A 16,483-nucleotide genomic window follows, 5' to 3' on the forward strand; every position below is an offset into this window, starting at 1 on the left:
CGCCAAGCCTTCTGCATGCCCATTCATTTCAATGGGCCTCTCACCCGCCAAAAATAAAATCGGGTGTTTTCACCCGCCTTTGTGACACAAATGGTTGAGAGCTATGGCATGTGCTGGGTTCTGTTCCCCTCGTCGCCATTGTTGTGTCCTGCCTCGCGGCCGTGCGCGCGTAGAGACAGGGGGTGCCGGGCCTAATGAGTAGGCTGTGGCATCACAGCTCCAGCGGGAGCGAAATGAACACGTCACACACTGTTCGTTGCTGTGCCCGGAACTGCCTCCCATGCACGGGGGCGGGGCTTTTATTCAGACGCCCTGCGTCACTGCGTTGCGGGACGCAGTGCGGATGTAAAAACACCCACCACTCGTTGCCAGTGTGATCTGTGGGGCCTTAGAGCCACCTGGCCCCGAACAAAACAAGACGCTCACACTGTTGGCTGCAGGGATGTACTGTCCCGTTGGCTGCCTTTTCTCGTCTTTTATTTCCACCCTTTACAGGCACGTTTGAATCACATGAGCATGTCACACGCTGCACATAATACATTGCCACAATATCCTCCTCCCCAGGCAGGACCCTTAAATCTCCTGGGTCAACCAGAATACAACCCAGAATACAACCCAGAAAATTAATATCCACAGTTTTGCGCTGGGCAAAAGTTCCAAAATGTGAATTGGCTTGGGAACCGCGCAAACGCCATGTTTATCAGCTCTCAGCCACGATGCTGTCTCAAGGGGCTCCCGCCTTCCCGCTAGAGCAATACGTTCGTGATTTACCATCGACGTCCGAACGTGCAACGCACGTGATCAGAAGGGGGCGGGGCGTTGTTACGGTCCGTTTCTCGAATAGGAACTAGATGCTGCCCTTCTGTTGGTAGTCGTCCACTTTCACGAGCACAAGAGATGGACATCTCGGTGTGGGTGAAGGATGCCTTCACCGGCAAAGCGGAACCTTTCACTCTACAATGCGGAGCTGTCGTCCGCGATTTGCTGGCTCCCAGCAACAAGGTGAGCACATCCATGTCTCACTGTTATTTTACTCGGTACCTCCTATAGCTGGGTGAGCCAGCGGGTGATGCTTGTCTGCAGGGCCCCAAAGTGAGTGAATCGGGCCAAAGCAGCGTGGTTGCGGTTACCAGATTATTATCAATCTAATTTAGGACAACGCTAGTCTTTGGGTGACAGAGCAAGTGGTAACAGCATGTCAGCAATTGCCCTTTTATTATGGGATTGCACCTATATAATAATATTTTTAAGTGAGACCTAAAGGCAGTGTAAGGCACAGTTTTCAGTTACCCCCTGGCATATGGTCCCCAGTCTGCCACTTTAGGCTTATGTCTGCACCACATCCTCAATTCTGCTACTAAGTTCCCGTGGCATACTGGCCCTGCAGTTCACTTGGGCAAATTATGGTCTCATTGGCCAATAAGGATCTACCTGGTTCGAGTATAAGATTTGTGAAAAAGTTCTCCATGAAAGGCTTGTTCTCGATTTCAAAACAATAATTTTGGGGAGTGATAAATTATTGGAGGATCTAACTGCATGTAAAAAATAAAAAATGGTGTTTTAGAAGTGCAATGATGTGGAAGTCAGTTGATCCGGTGACTATTGAAATGTGGTTTACGGAAATGCACAATTTGCCAGAAATGGAAAAGATTGGTTTATCGGAGTGATAAGAAATTGGCTTTATTTGAGAAGATTTGGGGTAAATTTCGGACACTATTGATCCGAATAATTGTGATGTGAATCAGGGGTAGGTGGTGGGGAGTAAGTGTAAATAAATTGGGGTGTTAATGTGTGTGTGTGTGTGTGTGTGTGTGTGTGTATATATATATATATATATATATTTGTATTCCTAAAGTAATCGATTTTCAATGTTGTTATTGTAAAGTAAAAGTTTTTAATTTTTTTTACTTTTGAAAAAAGGATACACCTGAGTGAATAGAATTAAACACCTGAAAGGGAAGTTGGTGTTATTTGGTCCCTGCTAGTGATGTTTTTCTTGAAGTGTTCCCCAAAAGGTTGGTGTCCTCACATTTCCCTGGTTGCTGACATGTACATTCTGCCACCAACTATTATACAGCTAGCACACAGCAGTTTGGGGTATGGTCCAGAGACGCTGGTAGTCCAGCTTCCTCCTCAGAGTCCTCTAAATGTCCTGGGATATGGTGAGCACCCTTACATGGGACAAATGTTTTTTTAATTGTTGTTTGGTTAAAATAGACAAAATGTAACCTTTAACAATTGCAATTACAGAAAAGAGAACAAAAGCACAAGAGGAAAAGGGTACAAAGGAAACAATTAGACAGGATAATCAACAATGAACATCCAAATAAGATTATAGATTAAAAGGGCAGGATAAAACCACTTTTTAGCTGATAAAATAAGACCAACTGTAAAACCCGATTAAGAGATGCATATAATATCAACCAAACAACTAATTACAAAGAACCCTCCACACTTTTTTAAAAAGCTTGAAACTGCCAACCCAGAGGAGGTGGTTCTACCAGCCAAACATAAATTCCACACCTTCAACAGGAAATTCCATCTCATACCTTTTGACCAACGGACAACACACTTGCAGTTTCAACTTCGTCTTAGCTCTCTCAAAATCTACAGTGGACTGATTCCAGAGGAGAAGCAGAATCTCTCCTTAGTCCAAACCACATTCCACTGGAAGCAAAGCAATAACCTGCAAGTGATCTTATCTGGGTAGATTGCTATATAGGGTGCCAACGTACCCAGTTTTTTATCGTTGCCTGAAAGATGGTTCAGGGAAACATATATTTATGCATACCCTCAGACGTCCAGATCCAATCCAACTATACCTCTCTCTAACCCGGTCATCACCTCCCCCTCTCCTGGTCTGACCACTCTCTCCTCCCGCTTGGGACCCCTCGACCCTCTGTCTGAGGCGCCCCCAGCCCTGCCAGTCTCCTTCACCGTCATTCGCCTGATGAAGCGAGTGTCGGTTGCTGCTTTTGCCTCTACTTTCATCCCCTGCCTCTTGACTCTCCCTCCGATTCTGTCCTCGCTTACCTTCACCTCTCTATCACCAACACCCTCGACATCCTTGCCCTTGTCAAGAGGATCCGCCTGAAACCTGCCTCCTAATGCAACAGCTGGTACAACTCTGATCTAGCATCCCTGAAACGAAAGTGCAGAGTTGCTGAATGAAAGGGGCAGACCTCTAACAAACTGGCCTGTCGCCTATTCCAAAGGCAACATCATTTTCTCTATCCGCTCCAAGAAGATGCCCCACGTCCCTGGAGCCACTATAACAACACGGCTTAACTTTCAACTTTCCAATCCAACTGCAGTTTCCCCCTCCCTTCCCAGACTCTCTGCACCGCTTTGGTCTCCCACGTCACATCTAAAACTCAGGACATAACTGTCCTCGCTCTCCATCACCACCTCCCCTCCCTCTCTCCCTCCTGCCCATAGCACCCGATGTGGTCTCTAAAGTTGTCCGCTCTATGAAGGTCTCATCCAATCAGATGCTCCCCTGCTCCTCTAGAACCATTAAGGACAACATCTCCTCTCTAGCTGCGACTCTTGCCGACCTCTGCATCCCCTCCTTCACCCCATGCTCTTTCCCTCTATCCCTCAAGCAGCCCCTTGTGCACCCGCTTCCAAAAAAGACTTCCGCTGATCCTTCCTGTCTGGCTATCGCCCCATCTCCACCACCCCTTCCTGAGTAAACTCCTGGAGAAGTTGGTTCTTCCCTTTCCCCCAACTGATCCTTCATACTGAAATTGTTGTTTGCTTCCATGACCACCAACCTGGGTTCCAGGCATCCAGAGGCACGGAAACTGTTCTCCTAAACATCCGGAAAGACATGCTAGCAAACCTTGACTTTCTCCCCTGCTGTCCTCATCCTCCTCGATCTCTCCTCTGCGTTTGTCACGATCAACCATTCTATCCTCATGAAACAGCTCTGTGATACCCAGGCACTGGATTGGCTGACCTCCTTCATCACTAACCGCAGGCCCTTTCTCTTCCACCACTTCATTCTTCACCTGTGGCATCCTCCAAGGCTTTATCCTTTCCCCATGGCTCTTCAATATCTAACTTGCCCCTCTTGCTCACCTTATGTCCTCCTTCTCTTCTCATTTTCAGTGTTATGCTGACGACACACAGCTTTCCTTCAAACTCCTCTCACCCCCGTACTACCTCCACCTCCTTTTTCATCCTGAATGTCTGACCACTATCCAGACATGGTATGCGCCAACGACCTTTGTCTTAATGCCAGTAAGACAGATCCTTATTGGGACACCTGCTCCCTGTTTTCCTACTACCCTCTGGCTGCCTTCCTTGTGCCCTCTACCTTCACCATCATGTGAGGCCAGAAACCTTGGGTCGTCTTCGACTCCTTTACCCCTCACATTTTGGACTCTGTCAAGAAGGCCCACTTCCAGCTTCACCTCCTCAGAGGCATTCTCCCATTCCTCATCTTTCTCCAGAAGCTCAATGTTTCCAGAGCTCTGGTGTTCTCTAGGCTGGACTACTGCAACAGCCTCTTCCTCTATATCCACTTTTCCTTACTTTGCCCCCTTCAGCTAATCCAGAATAGGGCTGCATGACTTATCCTTGGCCTCAAACCCAGGGACGTATCTCTCCAGCCCTAAGCTCTCTCCACTGGCTCCGGGTGGCCACGAGGACCAAATTCAAGACCATCTGCAAGGCTTTCTGGGGCCTGGGACCACGCTATCTGCAACTTTCTCTCCTTAAATGCATCCCTGCTAGAGCCTTCTGCTCCCCTAACTCCAACTCTCTGCTTGTCAAACGCTTCTCGAAGCAGAGAACAGGAGGCAGATCTCTCTTGGGCTGGTGCCCCTCTTTGGAACAGCCTCCCTGCCCCTCTCAGACTCAAGTCGAACCTCCTTAAGTTCCAGAAACTTTGCAAACCTCTGCTTTCCTCTACCTCTTTGCCTCGACTGCAAATCACCCCGCTACCGCTGAGACTGGCCGCTTGGACTTTCATGCATCTCACAGGTTACCAGACCCCTGCCCAGTCGATCCCAGCCTCCCTAGCACTGCCCCTGTTTGCCCCCAACTTGACACTGGTGCACCCCACCCTGGGATTCGTCTGCCCTTGCACTTAGCCAGCAGCCTCCTCACCTGGCACCCCTCTGCACTTCCCTCCCGAGCTCTCACTAGTACTCGCCCATTCTTCGCTCTCTCCCCCCCCCATCTCCTGCACTTCTTTTCACTGCACTTGCACGTCCGAATCTCACAAAGACTAGTAGGACCACGATTGTATATTTACTGTCCTTTGTTACCTTCTCGCTTGTCTTGCGATGCATGGAAACACTATTTTGTTGTATAGGTGCCTAGAAATGATAGATCAATCTTCCTGAACTTTCTTTGAGAGGTATCTCCAGTGAGCTCTCACTTCCAAAGAGGTCAGGCCCAATTCAAATCTTATGGCCTGAGAGGAACAGAACCCTGAATACGCAAATCTCTTTTCAAGATTAAGGCCTCAAGAGTGGCCAGGTCGATTGGGGGGATATATTTTCATCCCGTAAAGAATCTTGGGTACCACTTTGTCCTCATAATGGTGAATGCAATGTAAGAGAATGAGAATTTGTCAAATCTGGCTTTGACTGTGCACAGTTGATTAGCTAGGGCTGTTGCTCGGGATTTTTGCCAGTTACCAATTGCAACTTATACGGTTTAGAGGTAATTAAAAAGCCCAAGTATCTTTCCCAACCCGCCAGCAAAAGGTTGAAGGCCTTCTCTACCGTGAGCACTCATAATATTGGTTTTAGTTGAGTTGATCTTAAGGGAAAGAGCTTTCACAAACTTTGAAAAGCCTTCTATTAGGTGTTGTAGGCAGATTATAGTTTCATCAAAAAATCATCAGTCTACGCATTCGACAATGGCCTCATTTTATACAGTTTTGGGGTGGTTAGGTCTACAGGCTCAAGATAGTCGCCAGTATCGCCTGTGTAGAGATTGAACACGCAGGATGCCAGTACGCAACCCTGCTTAACTCATCGGAAAGTTGGAATTTGACGAGACAAGACCCCGGTGTGGTCCAAGTGAATAAGATGTTCTAATTCTCATGTGGCCCAATAATTAGTTACAAAAGACCGCTCTGGATACCCCAGTTTTTAAGCTTGGACCATAAAATATTTCGGTCTGGGACATCAAAGGCTGCCGAGAGGTCGATTGAGGCCAGATAAATCAAATCCCCTTTCCCCGCCCATGCATGGTCTTGAATACATTTTAACATGAGGCCATTTAATGGTGTCCCCATATGTCTCCTGAAACCAATCTGCCATTTCTTAATTCTCCCACTTTCCATTGCCCACAGCTCATGATGCTGAAGTAGCAAACTAGCAAACACTTTGCTGTCCGAGTTTATTAGGGCAGTAGGTCGGTAGTTGGTTGGATCAGATCTTATTCCCTTTTTATATATGGTCACAATGTACACCGATGACCATGACTTTGGCTATTATAAGGTATTTACCATGCTTTGGAAGACACGTGACGGGGTCGATGCCCATGCAGCAGGATTGCCCTTAAATAGTTAGTTAGAAAGCTTGTTTGGACCTGGAGCGCCAGAAGAACTGATCTTGGTTATGCCTTCGTACCCATTTCATACTCCATGTTTAAAGCAATGGCCTCAGGACTAAAGACCGAGTCTGATGTTATAATTCTACCTTTCTCCTCTGAGCGAATACAGAGAAGTAAAATGGGGAAACCCAATCATTCTCTGACACTGCCTTAGTCTGCTGCATGTGACGGACCATGTCAAGTTCGTCAATTCTCTTCCAAAAAGCATGTGTTTTTATTTCACAAAGACTGCAAAACAGCTTTCGCGTCCTGTTGCAACCCTTTGGCTTGGTGACGCCAATTCCTATAGGTTTGTCTGGCTCATCTGACCACCCCTGTTTTTTCAGTCAAGGATGTCGGTCCTTGCTTTGACTGCTCTGATAGATGCTCCCATAACTTTCTTCCTAGTGGCCAACTTGTTATAAGCATTGAGGTGTTTCTTGGGCTCAATATACCCCTCTCTGTTCCTCCATTTCAGCGGGTGGAAGATAGTATTTCTGAGACAAATGGCTCGAAATTAACCACTGTGAATGTTTTAATACTCCATTCATAAGTAGTAGAGAGTAGAGAATTAGTTAGTGTCATTCACCCTGGTGACTAAGCTGGGTTTCATGCAATCTTTTTGCTGCATTATTTACTCTGATGCAGTTGACCTCTATCGTCCCGAAGACTATCACTCAAACTGCAAAGCTGGCCTCGAGCTCAGAGTGGTCACTACAAGTGGTAGAAGTAATTGTAAGAGAGACACAACTTTCGAACAACGACTTGCCTACAAATATGTAATCCAGAATCACTTGGGCCACCCTGTTCGTCCAAGTATGTGGGCACGGAATATCTTCGAGAATAGTCCATTCAATTGTCAGACTGAAACCACTGAGGCTTTTGGACCACTTATTCCCACTGTGTATTTTTATCCTATGTTTGTCACCCTTAACAGTGCTAATGGTAAATTGAGCCCCGTTCACACAGTTTAAATCTCCCGATAAGATGATGTAGCCACCCAGATGCACCCTGCGCCAGTCATTAGTGAATTGTGAGATCTCCACTATAGCCTCCTCCAATTCACAGGTTCCAGGATGCCAGTACACATTCAAAATAAGCAAATGAATATTATTAATTTTCATGTGTGGCCAGTATCCCAAAATGTACGTCGACACTCCTCACCACTTCAATTCCCTTGTAAGTTCTAACAAGCGTCAGCAGATCCCCATAGCGATGTCCTAGTACCCCACGTCTTGCAGCTTGAAAACAAGTCACATGACTATCCAGTGATGGGGACTCCCTCAACCAGGTCTCCTGAAAGGAAATGATCGTTTTTTTAAATTTATTTTTTTACCTAAACATTAATTGTTAAACAGCCGTGAGTGTTCACGGTATTCCAAGATATTAGTGATAAGGAGTCCCACAAACAACCTAACAAGGAGGCTTGTTGGAAATTAATCTCGACTCCTCTTATTCATGAAGTTCAAAAGCCAAGACCAATCACTATTTGGTCGGTACTTCTTTGGCTTAGAATGTAAGCACTAGGGTGTTTGAGATATTGACCCCATTGCAGAGGTGTAACCCTCTCCTTGGAGCTGGTGATCACATCACTTCAGTCCATGCATGACTCTGAAGATAGAAGGATGGGTAATCGCTGCAGCTCTAACACTTTTCCGCCTTCAGTTAGCTAAAGGCTCTGACTCAATTGTCCTGGTAGGCCAACTTTCCTGGGCTGCAGAGACTTGATCGGGCCTTGGCACTAGGCCATAAAGCCAGAGGTTTGACTTTGACACTATAAATAGTTAGTATTAAAAAAAAAAAAGCAATATCTCTTGGAAGAAGTAGACATACATTTACCTCCCTTGGTGAAATTGCTGGATTTATCTACTGGTTTTCGGCATTGTCCTCCATGTGTTTTATTTATTTTTCTTGAGTGGCCTGAGCGTCTTACAACTGGCAGTGGTTGCTGCGGACCACCCCCCATCAAACCCAATACAGATGTGTTGCACATTCGAGAGCAAGTAATTTGGGCAGGGCTCGGGTTCCCCTTGTTCTCTTGCATCACTTTAAAGTATGACTGCACTTTTTTCTCTTAGGCACTCTGATCCAGTTGTTCTGTGATGAACTAGATCCCTGCACCATGAAATCATTTAGAAATGTAGGCATGAAATTCTGGCAACTGTGAACATGACTACATCAACTGGCTCATTAAGGCCTACAACTACCACCTAAACCTATCCTATCAAATCATCCTGTTTCCAAGATTATTTGAGCATCCCTCATCAGGGCGCATGTCTTTGTTATACAGTGCTTACTTCTTTATCATGTCTACTTTTTAAAGTGCAACCTTTGCCAAACATTATCTCTTGCTGGTTGCGCTAGCTGGCACCCTGTTTCAGTGAGTGAGTTATTTTCATTTTTTTACAGAATGGGTATTTGTTTAGCGGTTTCCTCGTCCTTACGGTATCCGTGATAAGACATAATGTATGAAAATGCTCTACCACTCAAATGAGTTGTTTATACCTGTGAACCATAGCCTTTTCAGTTACTCATAATGGTATGTTGTCGAAATGGTATTTTAATTTAGTTTAAATAAATGTCAGACTCTTTCAGAGGACTTTGTGCGAGATCTTTTTTTTCACAGGAAGCCAGTGTAAGGTTCTTCTAAATGTGGAGACATTAGTACACCGAGAGAGCTGAAAAGTAGTATGTACAGCATTATTCTGCGTGGCCTGAAGGGCTCTCATATTGAGAATGGTAGTGCCGACCAACAGACTGTTGCAATAGTACTAAAGTGGGTTTTTCAGTCTCACTGCGCCAACACAATCAATCAGATACTGCTTGAGTTGCAGATTTATTACACAGTTCAATGAACAGCCTGACACGTGTTTCAAGCAGTCCTTGCTCTTCCTCTGAGGCTGATAAGAAACATATTAATTAAATTAAAAAATAATACAAATTAGATTACAACCAATAGATGGAGATAAAGGAATTTAAATTCAAAGTAATGAGTTCAACAAATTAGGCATGGTAATGTAGTGTGACACACGCATTACATGTGTACAGTGTCACATGAATAGTTGGGTAAGGGGCAGGAGGAGGCCCAGCGGGCAGTATAACAACCAAAAATTCAAAGGAAAGTTTCCATTAGAGGTTAGATCAAAACAAAGGAGTTGCCAAACGAGCATGTAGCAGTTTTGCAGTCAACAAAGCATAAAACATTATTCATGAGGGTACAGTTGATCATAAATTGACAATTGAGCATCCGTTTTGTGACAGAAGGATATTGTAAATACCGTGATTTGGATGTATTTGCAGATGCCAATTGGCCCGTAGCACAGTTTATGTTGAACCAGATTGGTGAAACAATATATTCATAGGGGAGAGGGGGAGGGAAGAAACAAAACGGTGACACTGATTAGTCCTCCATTTGGAGTTGTTTTAAAGCCAAGGTTGGGTGCATGCAAAGAAGCATATATTAAAATTGAATTATTGGTGAGGTATCTTTTTATAAATGAGGACGTGTTAACGCAGTCATATCAGGGAAGTAGTGGGATTGCTGTAGGAAAAGATGCTTCAATTAGTGTACTTGCATATATGGTTGGTTCTGTGAATAATAATGGGCAAACAAATTTGGCATAACATAACATTTTGTTATTACTTATTAAAGGAGATAAGTACGTACCTGAGTTACAATTCTTCGCAGTTGCGGCAAAAAATTATGAGGCCCTCCGTGCTGACCATGTCAAAACGGATGTTGCACGATTTGAACCAGGCGGGTATACAATAGATGGGCCCCGGTATTGTGGATAGAAGGAGAGAAAAAATCAGAATTACTAATTGAACGCGTGTCTTGGCATCTAGCAGCGCTGCTATCACTGAATGGGCTCTATTAGCGCTCCCCTGTCAGTGAGCAGTGGTCAAAGGGACCATGTTGAAAGTGCTCACCTCAGGGGTCTGCTGGACAGCGTGGCTGGTTCCTACACGACCATCTGTCTGGCTTGTAATTAAATGCGATCACGTGTGCTGAACTTGCTTACGACAGTCGACAAAGTTTAGTTTGCACGGTGGCCATCTTGGAACGGGTTCCAAGACTATTATTGTTAATACTTACACCCATTGATGGCTACATATCATATATAGTGTGCACCTGACGACTTGTGCCAATTAATAAAGAAATTGCTGTAATGGTGAGAAGGAAGTTGTGGTGCGTAAAGGAATAAGATATAGAGGCAAAGCTGCATTCTAATTTGTAAATATTGCTAAGTGTCATATATGCTGACAAGAAATTGTTCGGTGCGGTTTCTAAAAACTTCCCTCTCTGATTGTACCCATATCGAGATGTATGTAGCTGATATTTAGAAAATGTACCTGTACAATTAGTTAGGTACGATGTAGGGCACGCATGCATGCTGTAATGTGGATAGTGTCATATAAAAACCGAAGTGTGGTATAGAAGAAGAACTCAACAGTAGGGTAATGCATAACTTTAAAGAAAAACTCCAAGTTCATGGTCTGTGTTAACGCCACAATACATAGTCCTGTATTGACAAATAAATCTTGCTTCAAGTCTTCGTAACATTAGAGTGAGGTTACCCCCCCCCCCCCACTGATGTAACGTCACTTTGGCTAGTTTAACAAATCTGATATCTTGTTTCTGGTTCAATTGGTGATATTTCTGCCAGTGGTTGGCAAGTGGGTATTTGGTGTCCTGTCTGGATATGGTTGACAAGTGTTCTCTGATACGTATTTTCAGAGGCCTAATAGTGCTGCCAATGTTGCAAACACAGATAATGCAATATACAGTGAATTTGGTATTGCAGTTGATAAAGGTTTCAATATGGTGCGTTTGTCCTGGGTTAAACAAAACGTTCTTAGTTTCTAATGCGTAAGGACACATTGAGTAAGTGCTACATTTGCGAAAACCTGTGAGGTGGTCTTGACTGAGCCAAGTGGAAGGTCGTTCTTGCTGCTGCATGAATGACTGACTCAGTAGATTTTTTAAAGTAGTACCTTTACTGTAGGTGAAATTTGGGAAGGGATCAATCCATTTGGTCATGTCCACATCCATATGTAATAGGTGCCAATGTCTTTTCATGATGTTGTAAAGTAGGTGGCTGTCTGTGTTATATCTGGTGATAAGTCGAATCTTGTTTGGTCCTTCTTTGGTAGTACCAGTTCTAGGTTGAAGTAATATATCTCTCTTGTATTCGCTGACCTGTTTGATAGTATCTCCAACCTGTTTCCCGTTGTAGCCTATTTGTATGAATCTCGTATGAATAAGTTTAGACTCTGTGGCAAAGTCCGAAAGCAATGTACAGTTGCGTCGTGCTTGGAGTTCCCCCTTGGGGATGTTGGAGATAATGTGTTTTTTAAGACAACTTTTTGAGTGACTGACTGAATTAACAGAGGTTCTTTTTCTGAAGTTTTAGTAATAAACCCTTCATTGGTGTTCATGATGGTGAGGTCGAGAAAGTCAATACTACTGGTGCTGGATGAGCAAGTGAATTGGATGCCCCATGTGTTAGTTGAGCACGTCTACAAATTGGAGAAGTTGTTCCTTGTTACCTGACCAGAGCATAAAAACGTCATCTATATATCTTTTCCAAAGATATATAAATGGTTTGAATGGATGGTGGGAAAATACATGTTGTACTTCAAAAAAATGCATGAAAATGTTAGCTAATGCTGGCGCAAAACTGGCACCCATTCCTATGCCGATTAGTTGCTTGTAGTATGTCTTGTTAAAAAGAAAAATGTTATTTTGAAGGGTAAATATATAAATTGTGTGAGCATTTCAATATGCACGTAAAAAGAAGCTGAGGTTTGTCTAAATATTAAGTCAACACTTTGCATTGCCATGTCATGCTTAATTGAGATATATATAATGATTTAACGTCTAGGGTAACCATCAATAGATTTGCTTTAAATGTTAAATCTTGGAGAATTTGAAGAACATGCATCGTGTCTCTTATATATGCCGGTGTGGTGAGCATTGCAGGTAACAAACATTCGTTGATATAGATGAAGACTGGTTCCAATACACCTCCCCTTCCGCTACCAATTGGTCTGCCTTCAGGCATATCACTGAATTCCTTGTGTAGTTTAGGCAAAAATATATTGTAGGTGTGGTAGGGCCATCTGTCATTAGAAATTGCCTTTCTGTGTCGGATATGACACCTTTTTTGTGCCATTCTAGAATGATCTGGTTGATTTCTCTTTGGATCTGGTTGGTTGGGTTAGAAGGTAGTTTTTTTTATAACAACCCTCCTGGTTAAGATGGCAAAGTGCCATGGCAATGTAGTCGGTTTTGTTCATCAAGACTACATTGCCCCCTTTATTGGCTTCCTTAATTATAAGCTCTTGATTCTGTGCAAGTTCCTTGGGGGCCACTTGTTCTAATTGACTGAGGTTGTGATAGTTCTCAGTTGTTGGTCGAGAAAATCTAGAATGGTCAACTGTTTTGTGGATGTCCTTTATCACAGCTTGATAGAACGTATTGATGATGTTATCTTGAGAGAAAACCGGTGTAAATTTAGATTTAGTACTAAGTTCTTTAATATGCAGATTTTGCTGTTCAATATCTAAGCTGCTTAGCATATTTAAAAGCAAAAACAAAGAGGTGATGGCTGGAAGGTTTAGACTGAATCTTAACCACTGGCATTGCTCGGGGCAACCCTCCAGACCATCGTTCTTCGCCTGCCAAGCCATTACAGAAGGGGAAAGACCATATGCAAATCAGGCTTGGCCCCACCCCAAAAGGGGCAGTCCAGCCCGAACTGCTAGGTCACATCCCTTCTGCACGAGACCACAAGCATCCCCAAACATGTTTCACCCTTGTTGGGGCTCATCAGTGAGGAGTAGCTTGGGTCTCTAGGCCCAGCAGGCACGGGACCCACGTCTGGGCATACCTGTCCCACTCGGGGTGACAAAGCAAAAACAAAGAGGTGATGGCTGGAAGGTTTAGACTGAATCCTAACCACTGGCATTGCTCGGGGCAACCCTCCAGACCATCGTTCTTCGCCTGCCAAGCCATTACAGAAGGGGAAAGACCATATGCAAATCAGGCTTGGCCCCACCCCAAAAGGGGCAGTCCAGCCCGAACTGCTAGGTCACATCCCTTCTGCACGAGACCACAAGCATCCCCAAATATGTTTCACCCTTGTTGGGGCTCATCAGTGTGGGGCCAAGCTTGATTTGCATATGGTCTTTCCCCTTCTGTATGGCTTGGCAGGCGAAGAACGGTGGTCTGGAGGGTTGCCCAGAGCAATGCCAGTGGTTAGGATTCATTCTAAACCTTCCAGCCATCACCTCTTTGTTTTTGCTTTGTCACCCCGAGTGGGACGGGTATGCCCAGACGTGGGTCCCGTGCCTGCTGGGCCTAGAGACCCAAGCTACTCCTCACTGATGAGCCCCAACAAGGGTGAAACATGTTTGGGGATGCTTGTGGTCTCGTGCAGAAGGGATGTGACCTAGCAGTTCGGACTGGACTGCCCCTTTTGGGGTGGGGCCAAGCTTGATTTGCATATGGTCTTTCCCCTTCTGTAATGGCTTGGCAGGCGAAGAACGGTGGTCTGGAGGATTGCCCAGAGCAATGCCAGTGGTTAGGATTCATTCTAAACCTTCCAGCCATCACCTCTTTGTTTGTGCTTTAGCATATTTAAAAGACTGGGTTCTGATTGTGTGTAGTCATCTTCTAATGACATCAGAATATGAGCATTGAGCATGGTCTGTAATGTAATGGCAGATGATACCACTGGTATTTCCTTGGGTTTATATATCTTAACCTGTGTAGAGAAGAATTTTGAAATGTCAATTTGAATGTGAACAAAATTATTGAGACCGGATGGTATTGAGAACTGAGTATTCAGCGGGCGAGAGTTGAAGTTTACTTAAATTGCACACAAGATTCACCGATTCTGGTTGTTCTATTGTTGTTGGTAATCAGCTCGGGCGAACCTCCTTGGTGCTGGTGGTGCGTTTTATGCTGGTGGTGTTTACCGCCCCTGGAGGTATATTTCGTTCCGTCATATTTGTGACGGCTGGTGTTTGAAAACGTACTGTTTTTTTCAGTTGCATTTGCAAGAAGCGCTTGCCGGTTCCCTTTTTGCAATAGTCCAGCCTGGAGTTTATTAGGGCAGTGGAAAGCAAAGCACAGTTTTCAGTGGTAATGAAAGGACGAATATATTGTATGCGCTTGTTGATGAAGCCACATGCAGACTGAATGTGAGAATAGTTGGGTCTCATATACAATTCTTAATCCAGGACCACTCCTAAGGTTTTCACCTTCTTGGGGACCATAATTCTATGACCTGCAATCAGGAAACTGGAGTAGTTTGGGGGGGGTAAGCTTATTACGAGTATTTCTGGTGGCAACAATAAGAAGTTCTGTCTTCTTACAATTGAGGGCCAGAGAGTTACACCATCCAATTCTGTATGGTGTTGTAGATGTTATTAGGAGCGCAGAGGTCCTGCTTATAAAGTCTGCTGAGCTGAACAACCCGAGTATCGTCAGCGTAGTTGGTATATTGGACTCCAGGCTGTTCAACAGATCAATCGGAGGCCGGATGTATAAGTTAAATAGAAGCGATGACGAGCAAGAGCCCTGAGGAACGCCACAGGTCTGTACAATAGGGAAAGAGTGATCATTCCCAACACAGACCCGAACAGTGCAAGGGCCCAAAAAAGAAGCAATCCAGTTGGAAGCTGAAATGGAGCAGTTGGCGAACTCTCTGAGCCTAGTCACAAGTAGAGTGTGATCGACGAGATTGAAGGCTGCAGAGAGGTCCAGGAGCATCAGCACCGCAGGATAACCTTTGTCTGCCATGGCAGCCAGAGTGGACTTAAGGTCAAGCAGGGCAGTTTAGTGTTCGTTGTGTGACGCCACATTTTAGATATATTCAGTAGGCTATCCTGTAAAATATAGAATTGCTCTACTAGATACAAGTCCTCACGGGTATAGAAACTACACCGCAATTTGTCCCATTTCATTTGTTTTGGTTAGCTGATGGGCCTCCCTCTGTGAAGAATTTCGATCAGCACTATAGAATGTAATGATCGAGCGACTGCCATACCTCTTAATGTGTTTCTCTCTTGTCGCACTTTGTTGTCAGTAAGGCCTGATAGGATATCTTTTGTCTAGGTAAAGCTGGACATATGCGATTTTGTGTTTCCCCTGTTCCTTTTTAGCTACAGTAACCTGTGTTCCTTGCTGCTGTACCCAAGATTCTCCTGCATCCTGTCTCCTTTTTGCAGTACTTTGACATATTTTTCGGACATTACGTCATACAGGATTTGACATGAGCTTCTTTTTTTGTGGCACCAAAAATCATGATGTCCTTTGATATTTATGGGAGTGGCCGCACATGCGGGGCCTCGCCCCCGCCTCCACATACACCACCCTGAACATTTCTCTGTAGTCCTTTTCTCTGCGCAGCCTGAATCTGACATGCAGAACACCTGCAGATTATTTTCCTGTGCTTTTTTATTTGTTTGATTTTTTTTTTTTGTTTTGTTTTTTTGTTGCAGAAATGTCTTGTTGATCTGCTGCCTGGGTTTCTGGGGCCTTGTTTCCTCCCACCACTTATGCCAGTTCAAAAAGGGTTTGCTCTGTACTCTGTGTTGGCGTCCATATTCTGCTTTGGGTCCTCAAATCATTTGCTTTGAGTTTTTATTACCGGATTACGGATGAAGGACACTCTTCTACTGTGGTTCCATTCCCATAAGTGCATCCGAGCAAAGACTGCTGCACATTTGATAAGGGGTATTTCAGCATCATTCGCCAAGCCCCTCTGCGAATTTGATGACATGGCTGGGACTGGTAATTGACTTTCTTTACAGGGTACCCCGACTACGGGACCTCCTCCCAGGGGGTTTCTGATGCAGGAAGGTGTCAGCTTGACCCTAGTGCTACAGAGGATCCATCCTGAAGAAACCCAGCAAAAAG

The 16,483-nt window shown here is 44.6% G+C and overlaps 1 protein-coding gene across 2 annotated transcripts in view; it reads left to right on the top strand.

Annotated features, from left to right (window-relative positions):
* The first annotated feature begins 726 nt into the window (after positions 1-726).
* Positions 727-16,483, top strand: part of SDE2 (SDE2 telomere maintenance homolog) — a 423,596-nt gene continuing 407,839 nt past the window's right edge. Inside the window, exon 1 of one of the 2 annotated variants that reach the window (XM_069608690.1) lies at positions 727-1,002. In XM_069608690.1, the coding sequence (XP_069464791.1) occupies positions 898-1,002 (105 nt within the window). In that variant the 5' untranslated portion in view covers positions 727-897. The remainder of the gene's footprint in view (positions 1,003-16,483) is intronic. The other variant, XM_069608689.1, reaches the window with a different exon arrangement.

This window comes from Ambystoma mexicanum, chromosome 4q, assembly GCF_040938575.1.
Source record: "Ambystoma mexicanum isolate Mex_15411 chromosome 4q, UKY_AmexF1_1, whole genome shotgun sequence".
In the NCBI taxonomy this organism is placed as follows: domain Eukaryota; kingdom Metazoa; phylum Chordata; class Amphibia; order Caudata; family Ambystomatidae; genus Ambystoma; species Ambystoma mexicanum.